This window comes from Sinohyriopsis cumingii, chromosome 6, assembly GCF_028554795.1.
Source record: "Sinohyriopsis cumingii isolate HCF-2022 chromosome 6, ASM2855479v2, whole genome shotgun sequence".
In the NCBI taxonomy this organism is placed as follows: Eukaryota; Metazoa; Mollusca; class Bivalvia; order Unionida; family Unionidae; genus Sinohyriopsis; species Sinohyriopsis cumingii.
Window position 1 is genome coordinate 157,265,089 of NC_142966.1, and position 17,429 is coordinate 157,282,517.

Sequence of the window (17,429 nt, forward strand, 5' to 3'; positions counted from 1 at the left end):
AGTATCTTAAAAAAAATTCAACATACAATACGTACTTGCTTATAAGTCTAGTCCAACTACAAACTGCACAGACCCAGCTCTGCTGTCGTATAAAGTGATGGCAGATCTGGGTCTGTGTAGTTTGTTAGGAATAATTGATAAATCAAACAACATGGACCCTGATCTGTAGGCGCAGTATGTTGCAGCAGATCATTATCTTTGTTTTTTGCAGTTTGACTTGGCTTATAGGCAAGTACATATGGTACAATACAGTGATACTGGGCACCGTGATACAAAGGACACCTGCTAATCATGACATGTTGCATCTGTTAATCTTGCAACTTTCAAGTTACAGAGCGGAAGACTGATGAAAACGATACTAGTATTGTGCTGTGACCTTGACAATAGCTCCCCCAGTGTGGAATGCAATAATTTATTCAGCCATAAGCTTGATCTTGAAGATAATAACCCATTGCGATCATTACATATTATAATCTAGTGATGATGTACAAGCATCTCGAGATTCATCCATTAATTTCAATGCGCTTGAATGATATAGAGCAGAAGGGAAAAAATGATGTTATGCAAGGAAACGTGGCTACAAAATCCCCCCATTTCTTTGAAAAGATGTGGGATAAAAAGTCAAAGCTTCAAGAACTGTAAAATGGTTAAAAACCTTGAAAAGTTTCGATAACGGCATCTATTAACACATACAAACATGCCAATATTTTGATGACAATCAGAATTTTAGGCCATTACAGCTATTTTTTCTCTCTATTTAATCATGCTTTTAACTTTTGGGATTATTTGCAGCAAAACTTCGTCAGCTCAAGTTTGTGAAAACTAAGGTAGACAAAAAAATGCACAAGCTTTGAGCAGTAATGGCAGAAGCAGAATTTATTTTGTTTAGTGTCCATCAGATTTATTTCCTGACTGCCCAGTTGGCACCTCACACGTTGAATCATCAAGATGAGGAAAACAGCTGGATCATTTGTCTCGCTTTTCAACTCTTTGAACTCCTACAGCTTTTGTCTTAAGCCGAGATAGCATTTTATAGTTATATTCCAACACTATCCTACCTTCGTCGTCCTCATCTGAGCTAATAAATTATATTGATGCTGTATGCTGTTCTTTTTTTTGTCTTCTTTTCCCATGAAATTTACTTCTGAGCAGCTCTAAGAAGCTGCATTTTCAGTACATAGTATGTGTAAATATGAAACAATATCTTGAGAACATGCAAACTCCTTGAGCAAAGTCAAATATTTAATGAGTAAAAAAAAGGACAGTTAACAAAACCAGTAGAATTCCTTTCTTACATTTATCAGACCAATAAAATGTTAACAAATGTCCTGTAAGAGATACCTTTAAACTTGTAGTGACTAATGGAATCCTCCAATGCATGAGGAATAACTTGTGCAAGTAACATTGTAAATCTATGGTTGATGATCTGCAGAAACAAATGCAGATTGTTCCCGATCAGCTTATCTGAGGTAAAGATGGTTCAACAGGATTGCAGATATAGGAAGAGGAAAAAATCAGTCAAATAAGTATTATATTTATGTTCAAGACTACCTGTAACTTCAGGTCCTTAAAAGATGGTGGGAACTATTTTATACTATGATAAATAGGGTCGTATGTCAGAACGGGCCATGTGGGTAATGTGAGGTAACTTTGTCACTCGGTATGATTATTTTTTCCACTTAAGATTATTGCTCCTTTTTTTTCTTCAATAACAAGCTTGCGTCGAGCAACTGTGTGCTTACCAGGTCCATGCAGCGTTCGAATAATTTATGGACACCTGCCGTAAACATACCAAGTTTGTCATTGTAACAGAACGGTTTCAAAGTTTATATAAACTTGAACAGCTTTTTATTTAGATGCTCACATTATTGGCATGGAATTTTAAATTGCTAAAGTGACATTTAGACCAGATCTATTCGTGGAAACGTATTATTGGAAAGGCCGACGAATGAATCAACAATTGATCGAGTTAACTCCCCTATGCCCTATCCACCCATATAAATCACACGTTACTGCCACCAGTCTATGGATCTTTCCCTGTGGAAAGTGATACACACATGTTGGGGGGGGGGGGGGGGGTTTAAAAAATTTAAAGGTTCGCATGAAAATATAAACAACATAACTATTTAAACTTTGTTCCAACCATGCTGCTCCTTCAGAGGATCCAATAATGTGCCTTAAACAGGACAGAAGTCTAGCTTGATAGTTTTGAACAAATCTTCGATTTAATTTTACATTGAGCACTATACTGCTTTAATAAAAACAGCACTTTGTTGTCAAAACTAGTCAAAGCATTGATCACTGTACTAATTTAATTCATTTAAAAAAAAAACAGCACTTTGTTGTCAAAACTAGCCGAAGCAGGACAAATCGTTTAGAGAAGAATTATAAAACATGAAACAATCATATGAAAGAGTTAAATCTTGGATGTGTTACATTGTTTCCAAAATTAAATTTGGTTGGTATAGTTTTTACACAAGATAATAGAATGAAATCGTGAAACAAACCATAAGAAAACATTATTCAATAAATCCATGACCCGAATGCCTGGAGTTATTATGGGTCACCCAGTCACAAGCCTTCCATACTGGGAATGGAACTCCTCATGCTCGATTAGCCATTCCTCTCAAATTTATTTTGGACATTTTAGTCTGTCTTTTCCTCACAGCAGGGACGTCAGGGGGAGGGTTGCCACCCCCACCCCCCGAATTTGCATGTGCTGTAAAATTGCTGTCGCCTATATACGAACATTAACAAACCCATCAAGTTTTGCCCCCCCCCCCCCCACTGAAATGACGTTCCTGCCTCACAGGAAATATAAATGCATCACTGCTTTGCAGGTGTTTATCTTACCTTCTTTATACATACTACCAGTGATTTACCACGTATAAATCAAAATCAGTAAGACATTTATGTCTGTCGATGAAACTGCGCATCTGGCGATTTTTGGCAATAAGTGCACCATTCAGTCAGCTTATCGTGTTTGCCATCATAATTTATAAAATGGGCCACTCTGATTAAAATCAAATCTCCCTGTGCTACATGCCAGTCAGTGGAGATCTGGTTTTAATCCGACTGTAAAATGAGCATAGTAATTAACCTCCAAACAGTCACTTAAAACTATTTTAAAAAAGCATTTTAAACGTTTATAACAGCTCAACAAGGTGACTTATTTCGCCAAGAATTGGTGCCGTTGTTTAAAATAATAATGATAATAATAACAATAACAATGTTAATAATAATAATAATAATTATTATTATTATTATTATTATTATTATTATTATGTCGACAGTAATACTATAATTATTATTATTGTTATTAGTAGTAGAAGTAGTATTAAATTATGAGAGTAGCTGGTTTTCTAAAGTTAAAATTCTCCAATGTTTGATATGTATTTCATCACAAATTTTGCACGAGTCAGATCTTTGGTCCTTCTCAATATTGATTTTCTTTTGTTTCAGCTTCTTTTTATTGTGCAGAGAATACAGGAACTGTTTTGAAAGGAAATTTAATGCATTGTACATGAACAAATTAAAAATCTTACCAATCATTAATTACAGTGAATGCAAGTAGTATATTTGTTTAAAAAATTAATTTTACAAGTTAATATTTCATATTTTATGTGTCGTTTAAATTCCTTGGATGAAGTAGGATTTGATTTACTTAAGGACAGGGTCTGTGTTTTTACAAGTTCATTAGAAGTCCCTTTCGAAAACACAGCTATTGATAGGCTGTAGTATTTGGTGTACCCTTCGATTTCGTCCTTTTGAGAAAAAAGCAGTCTGTTACTACAATGACTATCGCGATTATCTTTGACTTGTACCTTTAATTTGGAGCAATAAACTATGAATATCATTAATTATTAAACGATAACAAACAGAACCTGTCACAAACATTTTTTTTCTCTCCCAGAACAATACAGTATATCTGTACGGCTCAGTTTCCATCTTCGCTAACAGATGATTCAATATGTTTACCATATATATATATATATATATATATATATATATATATATATATATATATATATATATATATATATATATATATATATATATATATATATATTGGCGGATCGATCAGATATTTCATAGCTTTGTCCTAGCGACACCTATTGGATTTCATAGTTGCATCCCTTGATGTGTGATGCCTACTAGCCGAAAATGATGGAGGTAAGTGATTTTAAAAGGACACTTTGTAAGTTTTACATCGAAAGTATGACTACATACCAGAGAGAAGCCATTAACGGTGTGATTGAGGGAGAATTATGTATTTGTACAAACACGGACCGGCAGTAGAAAATTGCTTATTTACGAGTCCATTCCAGTTGTGTGCTACCCTTCTCTCGATCATGTAGGAACAGTGTTCAATTTTTAACAACTTGATTTTGATTGGCTTGCCGCCGCATCCAATCAAATTCACGAACCCAGAAACACCGCAATATCTGATCGATCCGCCAGGGTGTAAAATCGATCAACATATCGGAACCTTGGTTAGCGAAGACACCGAGTTTCTGATAGGCTCAGATTCAGTCCAGTGCTTACCCGTATTAATTATTGCAACTTTATGGATTTGTTGGGAAAAAAATCAGCATTTTATTTAGAAATAAGAACAAAAAGACAGTGGTTATCTATTGCCCGTAAAGACAATTCGTGTTGCAAAAGATAATCCCCTAAATCATATCTACATGTACTGAGTTGAGTGTAAAAACATAATAGTGAGTGTACAAACTGCCGCAAGCAGTTCATTTACAATAAACAAAATCATATGTGCTCGAATGAAATCGATTGACCCACAGATATCGCCGTTCAACATCGGATTAATTCGTACACGCGTGAAAAATGTCAGGGTATCACAGTTCGAGGGAGTTATTACACGACTCATAAATGTAGTGAAACGTCGATGATATCTAGTTGTAATGGAACCCAACGATGTTTAGGACCAATATCTTTCAAGAGTCAGTATTATTTAGATGATTTGGCACATTTTGCTCGTAGCTGCGGCATCGGGGCTTTAATTAGCTGTGACCTGCTAAGCTGAATGTATTGTAAGTTTTGGACACATATGTTGTCAATATATTGTCATAATAAAAAATTAAATGACGTGACTTTTACGTTCGCTGAAAACAAGATGGTGCATTTTGCAGGACAAAAAAAATTTATACTATGTAAAGAACTGCCTGTTGTGAGTAAATAACGTAAATCAGGGAACGTACAGTTTGGCACTATCATTGTAAAATTACACGAGGGAAACACCAGATGGATAAACAGGCAGTGCCACAAGCAGATCAAATAAAAGTCACCCGTTATGCATCACCAAGTGTTGTTAGTATGTAGTATTTGGGATAGTAAAACTAATTTTTTTTATGCAATACTTACCAATCGCTACTGCGCAGCTTTTACTTTTTCGTATCGAAAAATCTCGTCTGTTCGAGTGAAGAATTGTCAATAAAACACGTCCCACTCGTGCACCTCACATGACCATGCACAGAGCGGACTGTGAGCATGAGCGCCCTCACACAATGGCAAAGGTGGGTTGGGGTCATTTGTCTGCCCCCCCCCCCCCATGAGTGGTGAAACTAAACACATTTTGGCCTACATCAGTAACATTTAATAGCTGGCAATTATTTGTCTGCCCCACTCCAGAAAATAATCCCGCGGGCGTCCCCGTGTGGGAGGAGGGCATTCGGCAACAATGACGAGCAAGTATTTCATAACTAAGATTAGTTTTACCCCTCTCTAAACTACATTTAATATCAGCAGCAACTTACCAGTCGCTATTGCGCAGATGAATTTGTCAGTTATGTTGGCAGTCTCATTCGTTAAATTGATCAAAAGCAGAAGAAAAAAAAACAGACGGAAAAAAATTTGGTCAGAGAGAGAGAGAGAGAAAGAGAGAGATCCACTTTACAAAGGATGTTCGTATGGGCCGTAACTTGTGCCGAAACTACCTTTCCCAAGGGAAAGAAATGCTTGTGCTTTGTTTTGCTAACGAGTGGAGGTAGAAGAAGGTAGTCTGGGGTCGCCAAAATGCTGCCTTCATTAAGTATTACTTGGGGAAATTAATTAGACAGACCCAGGAAGCAATGACAGCTTGGACCGCGTGGACTTGTAGTCCCTATCAGTTAGGGACTGATAAGCTCTTTTTATTGTAGTGACAATCAAAAGGGATAATGGAGGCCAAACTTCAAGCAGAGTCCTTAAGACCAGTGGTATATATTGCTACGTAAAGAAGTGAGACAACGCAATTATAAAAGTGAGGGAACGCATGTGATTCAGCTGAGGGGTGGGGGTGGGAGAAACAATGACGAGTGCCAAAAAAAGGTAAGGGAACGCGCAAATAAAGTAAACGCCGTTCCCTCTCGTTCCCACAACACTACATCACTGCTTAAGAGGAGGAAAAGACGTTTCCTAGCCTTTTTCCCTCTTTCGATACATTTAAGACAAAACGGAGTACCCTAATTGAGCTTAAAAGCCCAGGGCAGATTTGACCGAGACTGGGAATCTCTGTAGGTGACGGAGCTTAACAAAGCAACTGATTCTTGGGTGAAAATCCCGGTTGACAAAGGAGATAAACCAAATCGTAATTACCGTTAAACCGGAGATACCCAGTGTCAATAGACAACGAATGAAAATCGCTGTGTCTTCTCGCAGACAACAAAGCAAGTAAAAACTATCTTGTGTGAGGTCCTAAAATTGGTTAAGGGCCATAAATATAAAAAAAAAACAAGATGGATTCCATCTGGACGAAAGAGGACGGGCAACAAGTCTTTTATCCGCTCAAACAAAAAAATATTTAGATCAGCAAGCCCCTGCGCGAATTTAACTGTGTTTGAAATTACTGTTCTTTGTGCCTTGATAGTTGATACTAAGCATCTCTTGCTTCTCAAAAAGGAAATCAGCAACATAAGTTGCAGCGTGATAGCTATGATCAACATGTTGCCCATGGTACTAGTCACGGAAGACTCTCCATTTTGACAGCCACCTGCCATCAGGTGGACAATAGCACCATCCGGAGAGAAGCAGTCTGTAAACCAAGCCATAATCAAGAGACATTATTGTAGTCGATAATTTTGACACTGACGCCTCATTACAGTTAGAAGAAAGAAAGAGAAAGAAAAAAAACTCGAGAATTGGGTTAGAACTGTACATTTTACTGGAAAAGGAAGTTGTAATATACACAAATTATCAAACCATAATAATAAGTTAAATGGAAAATGTACACTTTGAAGAATGTGTCCATCGTAGTATTGACATTAAATGGGAAGGGGTGTTGGGGGGGGGGATCAGGCCCAATGGTCCAAAAATTCCCATCCAAAATCTTTCTAAGGAAGGAGCCCCAGCAGAACATAGTTTTGCAGAGGGGGTGGCTACACCACTTGTGTCTTGCAAGAGGGGGGGGGGGCGCGTTTTGAGGATTTCTCACGTTCGCGTCCTCATTTTCTGAACCCGAACGCAGGATTTGTTCTATCCAACACCAAGCATGTGAAGAGTTATAATAGTCTTCCTTCATTTCAAGTATATTATTAATAGTATATTATTAATATCATATAATGGTGGATAAATTACACAGTGGAACAAACGCAATGGCCATCACTGAGTCAAAGTCAAGATGATCCCATCTTATGTCAACATGTGCGTGCTTTATCTCACAAAGCCTTCTCATATGGGCAAAATAAATCACGAAAGGTTTATAAACGAGAACAAAAATACACACACGGCCTACATGGACTTCAAGGGTGAAAGGGTGGGGGTGGGGAGAATTTGCTTTTGATTTACGGGGGGGGGGGGGCAAAAAAATAGCTGTTCATGTTTTTCGCCCCACCCCGTGTCACGTATATATCTGTTATGCGCCTCTTTCCCATCTGGTTCCTCTTTATTTTTATTTGTTTTGCATCATATGTCAGTTTCTTTTTTTATCCCAAAATTTGTGTGTCTGTATCTGTGTGTGTATATGTGTGCGGGCCTGTGTGTGTGTATATAAATGTAACTTCTTTTGAGTACCGTTCTGCCTTTTAACAGAAAATGGACTGAACTTCATTATGTTGCACTGACCACCATTGCTCCGGATTGTAATAAATCCTTTTAATTTTGTTGTGCTGAATAATGTCTCCGTTATTAAAAAAAGTAAACAAATGTAAAAACAAGTACTTCAGAAGCTCCCCATGGGAAATCATCACTTCACTTTATAATTTTATTTTTACTAACAAATTTCACGATCACCGCCGTTTCAATCTTGGAGACCCTAACCCAACATCATCCCTAAGAGGGTGCAATCCATAGGTATTAACTCCCATTATCCCACGTCTTCATCGATATATTACGGAAGACTATATAAGTGAACTTTTCTCTGAGATTTATGTTATTTAGAATTGTGCTGCAGCATTGGCATGGACGTAGATAAATAATTTAAAACTTTTATATAAAATCTTGAATTTGTTATAATAATAAGTTAATAATAATAAGTTAGATGGTCAGGATGACTATTACTTTAAAACGAAAGTTAAATCCAGGTGGATGTAGATGCGTTTGTCTCCAAGAAAGTATGTATTTATGCATGCATGTATGTATCTATGTGTGTGTGTGTGTGTGTGTGTGTGCGTGCGTGCGTTCGCGTGTGTATGTACGTACATACGTGTGTGTGTGTGTGTGCGTATAGACAAGTACATATAAAACGAAAGCTCTATCACTGTATCAAGGTCACGGACGAAGCCCCGCTTTGTTGAAGACAACTCAAGTATATAAGTATTTTTGAATTGCACTACTCTTAAGATAAAATTAACCTTTTGTTAATATTGATTTATATGGATGCAAATAAAGTTTTGAAGCTAATCAGGAAGTTTTGCATTCAACTTTTTCTTATTTTTTTGGTGATTTACCTTAGTAATAAAATAAATAAATAAATGATATAGTTGAATCTATAAATAATGTAAGATCAGGATGAATATATCTAAAAACAAGCACGGCGTTTCTTTCGTTACACTGACCGTGACGGCAGTTGTAACTTGGCAATGACGTTAACGTCAAATATAAGCACGAATAAACGGACATATTGTCAATGAATTTTTTTAAAATAAAAATTAAAAATATTATGGACTGATTTTATAATGCCTATTATATGCAAATTAAGGTGACGTCACGAATTACTTGTGACGTCATGCATAAATTATGCAAATTAGAACCAAATCGAGGTCAGTCACGTGACACTCAGAGGGCACCATTATGGAAAGGATGTGGTAACATATCATTGATTTCATTCCGAATTTCTGATAAAATTTGCGATCGTAAGTATTCCGGAACTGATATATAGCGTGTTTTTATATCACAGTCAACAATGCGGCAAACTCTTTTAGTACGACGAACCCCATTTTACCGGTGTTTAGCACATTAAGAGTTAAACCGCTTTATCGTCTTGGTTTGTGATTTGTGAAATAAGAAAATGGCGCGCTTTGCCAATGGTTGATTTTCCCGCACCAACAAAGTTCACGTGCTTATGTTTACGTCTCAGTCGAGAGATTTTCTTGGGTTAGAATGTTTGGCCACACAAATATGGTCATTTTTAGACTGCAATTTGTGCCTCGAAAAAATGTACTTTTGTCTGCTCAGTGGAAAAATCCATTTTAAACCTGGGGTGATCAGCATATCGGGTAACCTTTAATGTAGACCCATAGCTCATGGTTCAGAATTGTATGGAACGTAAACGAATAATGTAGGTAAACTATTTATGGGACAATGCTTTTTGTATGTTAGCTTTATGAAATAATCGTAGACTGTACATTTTGACAGTATTACACAATGTCATTCATCGGAACAAAGTTGAATGCCCCTATTTAGGATCTATTTGGACTGAGCCATTATTGTGCAGATGAAGAAGCATCCAGTCCGTCCTCAGTATTCCAGAGCATAACTACAATCGATTGGTTGTGTTTGCACCAGGGAGAATGAAATTGAATAAGAACATTTTTTGCCAGTTGCTTATGCGTCCCCAGTGATAAGTACAGTATTTTTAATGAGGGTTAGCGGTGGATTGCTGTAGTCATTACTGTTGAGGAAACAATTTGGCAAATAATGTACTGTATTTACATCAAGTGTATGTTTAGAAAAGTCCATTCTGTGGTCAGAACCTTAAGGATTTAGGTGATATGAATGTTGTTGGTAGTAGAGCCGAGACGAATATCAGAATATACAAATCAGAATATTTGAATATTTATTTACCTGTTCGGTTTAGCTGCATTTTGTTAAAGAGTGAAAGTGATATGTTTAAAACATAGTGTGGATTAAATACAAGGGAATAAAAACCAGGTAAATCACCCCAAAATTTGAATTTATGTCAGAATTCTGACAGTCTTTTCTTTTTATTGTAATTGAAAAAATAACCATATAGTATGGCAAGTTGATGAAGAACATGGACACTATAGATAGTAAAACTTGTACCTATCAGTAAAGTTGATCATCTTGTACATAAGTAAGTAATGTGGTTACAGGTGCATGTAATGTTGATGGTGATGAAATCACTGCCAGGGTCATTTTATAGTGAAATACACCACTCCCTTGATAACTAGCGCACATCGGGGTCCAGAAACATCGACCGCACTATAAGTGAGGCGCAAGTTATCGAGGGACCTATAAAATAAGCCCAAAATCAATAAAGTGATCGACGACATAAAGGAAAAATAATGGGGGGTGAGACAGATTATAGTGCTGAATTCTCACTTTATAATCGTGCTGAGATTAACTGAATAAATATCTCTTCATAACGGTATACTTTATTATTTCCTCATAGAGCAACATTAATTTCAGGATAAATTACAGTATATTGAGGCAATCATCGAAAACATTATTCCACGTGGTTTCCGTTCGCTTAACGTGTACCACTTCACACATTGTGTACTACGTCACTAATTTTTATGTTGAATTGGATACATTCTAGTTTTATTGTTTGATCCAAATTAGACGTTTTTTTATATACAAAAGATCGACTCTTTTCAAGAAACTGTCGATCGAACGATAGATAGATAGATTTGGTTGCGATAGAAGTAAAATGGAAAACAAAAAGCAAGGGTTAATCAGTACTAACATATTTAATGGGTCTACAAATTTAAAACGACGTAAATTAGAACAAGTTAATACTTGCTGTTTGTGCCACGCTTGACAAATATCAATTCACTTTTTGAAAAAATCAGTTAAATTTTTGTGTGTTACTCCTTGGTTTCTTTGCTGCCAAGCAAAATCCCTCAGATTTCTCAACTGCATGAGCTTTACGTAGTCAACATTTTGAGTCTCCAGCCACCTTATGGCAATATCAAGATTTGATTGCTTCCTGTGCAGAGGGGGGAGGTGGTGTAACATCTGCGTCTGCATCACTTTCAACACTTGTTGTACTCCAGTTAGAATTATCTTCTGCTGCGGATTTGTTCGTTATAGAATTAATTAATGTTTCATTTGACATGTATTTGGCTGTGGGGCAATCACTGTCAGCACAAATCCACTCCTCCATATCATCAAGAGAAACGCCCATCTCAGGACCATGAGTCTGTACGAATTTCTCCCAAACAGCCTTGGCATTAATGACATCAGTTTCACTGAAACCTTTTGAAGTCACTATCATCGTCGCCGTCTGTTACTGTTTTGCTTACATCAAAGGCAGCTCCAAGACCCTTAATCCAGCACCCCAGGTCTCTTGTAATCGATTTTTTAATGCAAAGCCGGAATGTAATTAGGTTCTCACAGAAGTACTCACGGGTTTCGATGTGATGGTCGATTGACTCTTTTCGTGTTTTCAATGAACAGAATATGTTGCGATTATAATGTTTACAATGAAACAGAATTAAAGGATTAGAACGTGACTTTCACACAGGAAGACATTGAATTGGTATTTATTTCATTCTCTGTTGCCACCTGTTAGCATTTACCAGAAGTTTTCATTGATCGCTATTTCAACCAGACTATTTATTTACAGTATACTGACAACTATTTATCATAAAAGCTTACATAATATATGGTATCTTTAAACAGAGGTCTTGCTAGGATTTTAAAACTGGGTCTTTCTGCCTCTGAATTCAGTCACTAAATATCAGTACATTTTCTCACCCGGCCGCCAGTCAGAGCCTTTGAACTAGCCACCTAGCTATTGCATCATGTTTTTTTTTATGTACTCTTATAAAATGGCAACATGTATGTACATCAAGGAGTCTTTCAGTCACTGAATTATTCATTGTAAATATCAGCAAGATCAACACATTTTCCCACAAAGCAGGTGGCTGAAACAGGAGTGGCAAATCTTTGAATTTTCCTGTGCACCTATTACATGCGTACGGAGGACTCCCGCCTCAGTGATTTTCTGCGTCCCAGATCAAAAATTGCCATCCAAATATGCGTAATTAAGCGTTTTCAAGATCTCTGAAAATAATTCTTATTTAGAACTTGCAAATTTCAAACTATGGATTCTGTTTTTACGGGCATTAATCACCATTTTCGATGATAAAACGAGCAATGTATCAAGGTTTAATTTACCAATTCTTATCATAATTTTTCACATTCAGCATATTTTAAAGATATTTTAAATACATTTTCTCTGGAAAAAAATCGGGAGCCAAGATGGACACTGCATTATAAGTGGGATCGCGAATTATCGAGATAGCGGTGTACATTGATATTTATTTTATTATCAGATACTTGTACATATGTGCAAAGTAACCTACTTATGGGGTTGGGGTGGGTAGGTTGCATTGTACAATTTTGTAATCCCAAGCAAAACACTATACTAAAGTTTTTGTTTTAAAATTTAATTTAGTTTTCAAAGAGTTAACTTCCAAAAGCCTATTTACCCATTAAAAAGATGGGAATGTTACATTCCATTGTTCTTCTCAAACCATGAACTGTTTAGTTGTGTGCGTTTGTGAGAATGGTGCTTTACAAGTATGTTGATTTGATTACTTTGTTCAGAAGAATACTTGGCAGTATAATGAAAATTAAAGGTAGACTGGTTCATTAATAACCAGTACAATGGTCACTTTTATTGCCAAAGAATATTAAAATTAGCACTTGATGCATAACACTAAATTTCCATGCATGTACTAACAAGTACATGCTAACAGATGTATGTTGTAGCTTGGCTGTTTTTCTAATATATGCCTTGTCATGGTCAGGAGGATTTCAAAGAGGTTTAAAACCTCGCAATTTTTCTACACTACTCATGCTTATCTGTGTGTATTCCATTCCTATTGTGGCTACACATAATTACAGCAGACAGTGTTACTACTGCCTATGGCATTGTGGTGTTTATCCCATCTGTTCATTTAACATGTGTCCTTATGGGGCAAATGCAACAAAATCACTGAGGGGTGCCATAAAACCATTTATGGCTAGAATAAAATCAGTGGCAGTTTGACTAGATTTGCATTGATAGTCTGTTCCTTTAAGGGACATCAACCTGACATAGTGGATGCTTAATCCCTTGCCCCCTTTGTCCATGTTGATTTTATTAAGGCCAAATAAAATTACTTGTTTCTGGTTGCACTGGTTTTAAAATTAGGGTAGGCAGGTCAGGTGTTTTTTTTTAATGTTTTTTTTAATAGTTTATATATTTTATATGATTTGTTTTTTAAAAAAATATTTTATTTTTTTCCGGGGTGAGTGGGTAAATTTATTTGTTAAATTTGATATTTCATAGTGTTGATTAAAATTTCCAGATCCTATCTGCCGTTTTTGACAATAAGAAGAGCAATACGTCAGCGTTTCCGTTGCCAATTTTAATCGCAAATTTTCTTATCTTTCAACAAAGAGGGATCAATTTTGGGGTGTTTTCTGGTTTAAAAAATGGGATTCATGCCTGACCGTGTGTTATAAGTGGGTTTGCAAGTTTTGAGGGAGCATATTATCGAGAGAGTGGTGTATGTTCATTTGCATGCAAAAAGCTGTGATGTAAATAAAGGCTTTCACTGGTACACATAATGTATGCTGAAACCATTGTTGTTGGAGATTTATTTCCATACATATAAAACTAATATTGTGCAGAGCATACACTATGAATCGGTCTTCTTATGTAAGAACAATACTTAACTATCAACCTAAATCTTTATTTATGTAAAATTAACAGGCAATACTGCCTTAACTAATTCAAAATTATTGAGGCCTTGACAGCATGGCAAAGGGGCCCTGAGTGGCCGAGTGGTCTAAAGTGCTCACCGTTCCGGATCACTGCCATCTCACCTCTGTCTGCGTTGGTTCGAGTCCAAGGCTCGGCTAGCGTGGGTACGTGGGAAAGCCTGCCAGTAGCTTCTCGTGGGTCGGTGGTTCTTCCCTGGGTTTTCCAGGGTTCTTCTCCACCCGTTATACTGGCTGCCATGTATAGCCTATCTTGTGCTGAAAAATGGCATTAAACCCTAGAACAACAACAACAACAACAGCATGGCAAAACATTTTGCTTCTTTGGATAAACCCTATCCCAGTTACAAAGCTTAATCTGGTAGCAGACAGAAGTAATATATATAGCAGGCAGGTTATACACAATAGCAGAGAGACCTCCAAAGCTACTAAATGTTTCATTTCTCCAGACATCATGGGGTGGAGAGAGAGCAGGGTTAAGTTTAAGAAAAGTCAGTCCACCATCTCACCATGAAGTTGGTTTGATTTACTGTTTATTACACCAGCAGGCATGCATTAGTGTTTAGAGAGAGACTACGCATTGACGAATTCACTTATCTTGTTAATGACCTTCAAAATAAACACACATTATTGTTATTGTTATTATTATTATTACTACTATCATCAATCAAATTTTAGTACACTAAAGAAATGCAATGATGTACAAGCATTATTAACTCTTTATATTGAGTGACACTTTTGATTTTAAGTTTTTCTTTAGTTCTTCCTTATTGAAACCATTGGCAATTGTTTTACTATTCAGTTTTTCAGAATAATAAATACAAATATCTGAGTGTTAAAATATAATATTTTTACAATAAAAGTCGCTAACATCTAGCCAGCTAATCATGTGAAATGTTTGAGATGATAGTGTGAATCCTACAATCGCATGTCATAGAATAGACTGCATTAGGTTGTATTGATCAGGTTCACACAAATGCATTACTCGTCCATACTACTGAATGCTTATTCAAGTGGGATCAGCCTGGTCTCAGTTTTTAATTACAGTTGATATCTGATGGGTTCCATATTAAGTTCAGGAAAACAACCTTTGACAAATTTTATGTTGTCTGCATAATTAGCATTATATTTCTATAACATCTGGTTGAGTAAGAGTTTGTTCTAGGTAAATAAACATATTTTGTCATCGATTTTTAACCTGCATCATGGATCCAAATTTTTTGCTGTTTCAAATTTATTGTAGTGTTGGCGCATATTTTCTGGTGGATGGGCAAATAATAACTCTGGTGGAGTAGTAGAGAATAAATAGTAGTTGTCCTCATGGATGCTAAAGCATTTCTGGTAATTTCAAGTCCTGAAAGTCTTAACACACATAAAATACATAATTTTGCAGCATTTTAAGTGCAGATTTTATTTCTCTTTCAGATGTCATTAAGAAGTGGCTCCTCAAGAAGGTAAGAAATGTGTAGTGTGAAGTACACTAAACAAAATGGGTAGGTTGCTGCAAAATGATTTCATCCTTTATGTATTTTTCTAGAAAATATATGGCAATTGTCAAATAAGAATTTCCAACAATTAATAAATGAGAGTAAAGAAAGATGTTTTATGTGTGATGTCACCATGTTATTTCTAGTTTTTAGCTTTACTGGTCATAGAGCAAAAGAGCTCATAGGATGGTCTGTTGTCATTTGTCCATTAGCACAAGTTTGTTATTGTTACTACTCCATGGCCTTCCATTCAAATTAATAGTTGAGGTTGACTTGCCAAAGTAGGCTGGGAGGAGGACCTCCTTTAGCAAGGATACAGGTGTTGTTTTTGTTTTCAAGTAGCCATGTGTACAGAAAAAGTAGCCAGGTAAATCACCTGACTACTAGTTGATAAATAAAGCCCTGTTACTCACAACTTTTTGGTTTATAAGCTTAATGTTCCCCATCTCAACATTTCATTTTGAAATAATACTGAACAGGAGGTTGATTGACCTGCAGTTTTGATGTATTCATTGTGTACACCACTCATATTTAACATTTGGCATGCTGACAACCACTCACTGGCATGTCCAGGGACTTTTTGACAGCTTTACAAATTTCATATGCTTCAGAACTTCCTTAATCGCTGTCAGAGGTCTCAGAAACATGTAAGCATGTGTATTTGGACAATTTTTTAAAAAAAACCTCAGATGCAGAAAATAACTTACAAGGGAGTCGTCAGTACGCACGCAATAGCTGGGCAGCAAATTCAAAGGCTTTCCAGTCCTGCTTCAACCACCCTCTGAGTGGGAAAATCTGTTGATCATGTTAGCATGTTGATATTTACGCTGACAAAATTAAGTGTCTGAAAGGCCCCCAGACGTACGTTTGTCATTATCAGAGTGCATCAAAAGAACACGATGCAATAGTAGGCCAGCAAGTTCAAAGGCTTTGACTAGCTGCTGAGTGGTGGTAAAATGTTCTGATATTTACAGTGACTGAATTCAGAGGCAGAAAGATCCAGCTATGTACCCGTGTTCATTATAAGAGTACATGGACCCATGGTCTGTAGGGGACCTTGATAAGCTTTGAAAAATGAATTGTTCCTTCAAGACCTTAAAAACACCTTGAAAATTCAAAATAGTGTCTGGGTACCTTGAAAAGTCTTTGGATTTTCTTGAAACCAAAAGGAATTAATAAATAGTTTTTGTTTTACAGAATTAAATAAAAAGAAAAGGGGAAAAAACAATCTCTTGCTAAGTCTGTGCCGGAATGGAAATTTTTCCACAACTGGCCACTGCGCAGTCTTATATTTTGAACTTCTGATTGTATGAAGCCCAGATGTAGCAGTGGTTCAATTTTGAATCATTTGCTTCGACATGGCTGGCTGCCGATTCCAACTTTGGTGGCTAGATGAAGAAAAATATAAAATTTGGATTATGAAATCTTTCTTGAGAGCTTTGCAAAATGCAAATTATGCCAGAAGGATATTGATTTGTATGCAGTGGGAGAGTGCTACAGTCACATACAGCTGTAATGGCTCTTAAACAGGCAAAACAAGAAGCCTTCAGCAAGAATTCATTTTTGATGAAAGAGGTGTGTCTGAACACAGAGATTCAAGTTTTAAAACATATACTGTATATAGTTTTAATTATTAAATTAGTTCAGTGTGGTTCTATTTTGGGATTGAGTGGAAATAGGACACGATAATTGCAATGAACACAATAACTCTTAAAATATATAATACAGCTTAGCTGAGAGAAATATCAATATATCTGATATGAAATAGTTTAAAATATCCATACCCTGTTTTTAAATAAGCAATAATATAAAATAATGTCTATATTTTGTGTGTGT

At 36.4% G+C, this 17,429-nt stretch overlaps 1 protein-coding gene across 2 annotated transcripts in view; it reads left to right on the plus strand.

Annotated features, from left to right (window-relative positions):
• Positions 1-9,195: 9,195 nt before the first annotated feature.
• The window catches only part of LOC149798359 (uncharacterized), a 120,286-nt gene continuing 112,052 nt past the window's right edge, over positions 9,196-17,429 (plus strand). For both annotated transcript variants that reach the window (XM_089963500.1, XM_089963501.1), the window contains exons 1-2: positions 9,196-9,284; positions 15,532-15,560. In XM_089963500.1, the coding sequence (XP_089819626.1) occupies positions 15,532-15,560 (29 nt within the window). In that variant the 5' untranslated portion in view covers positions 9,196-9,284. The remainder of the gene's footprint in view (positions 9,285-15,531; positions 15,561-17,429) is intronic.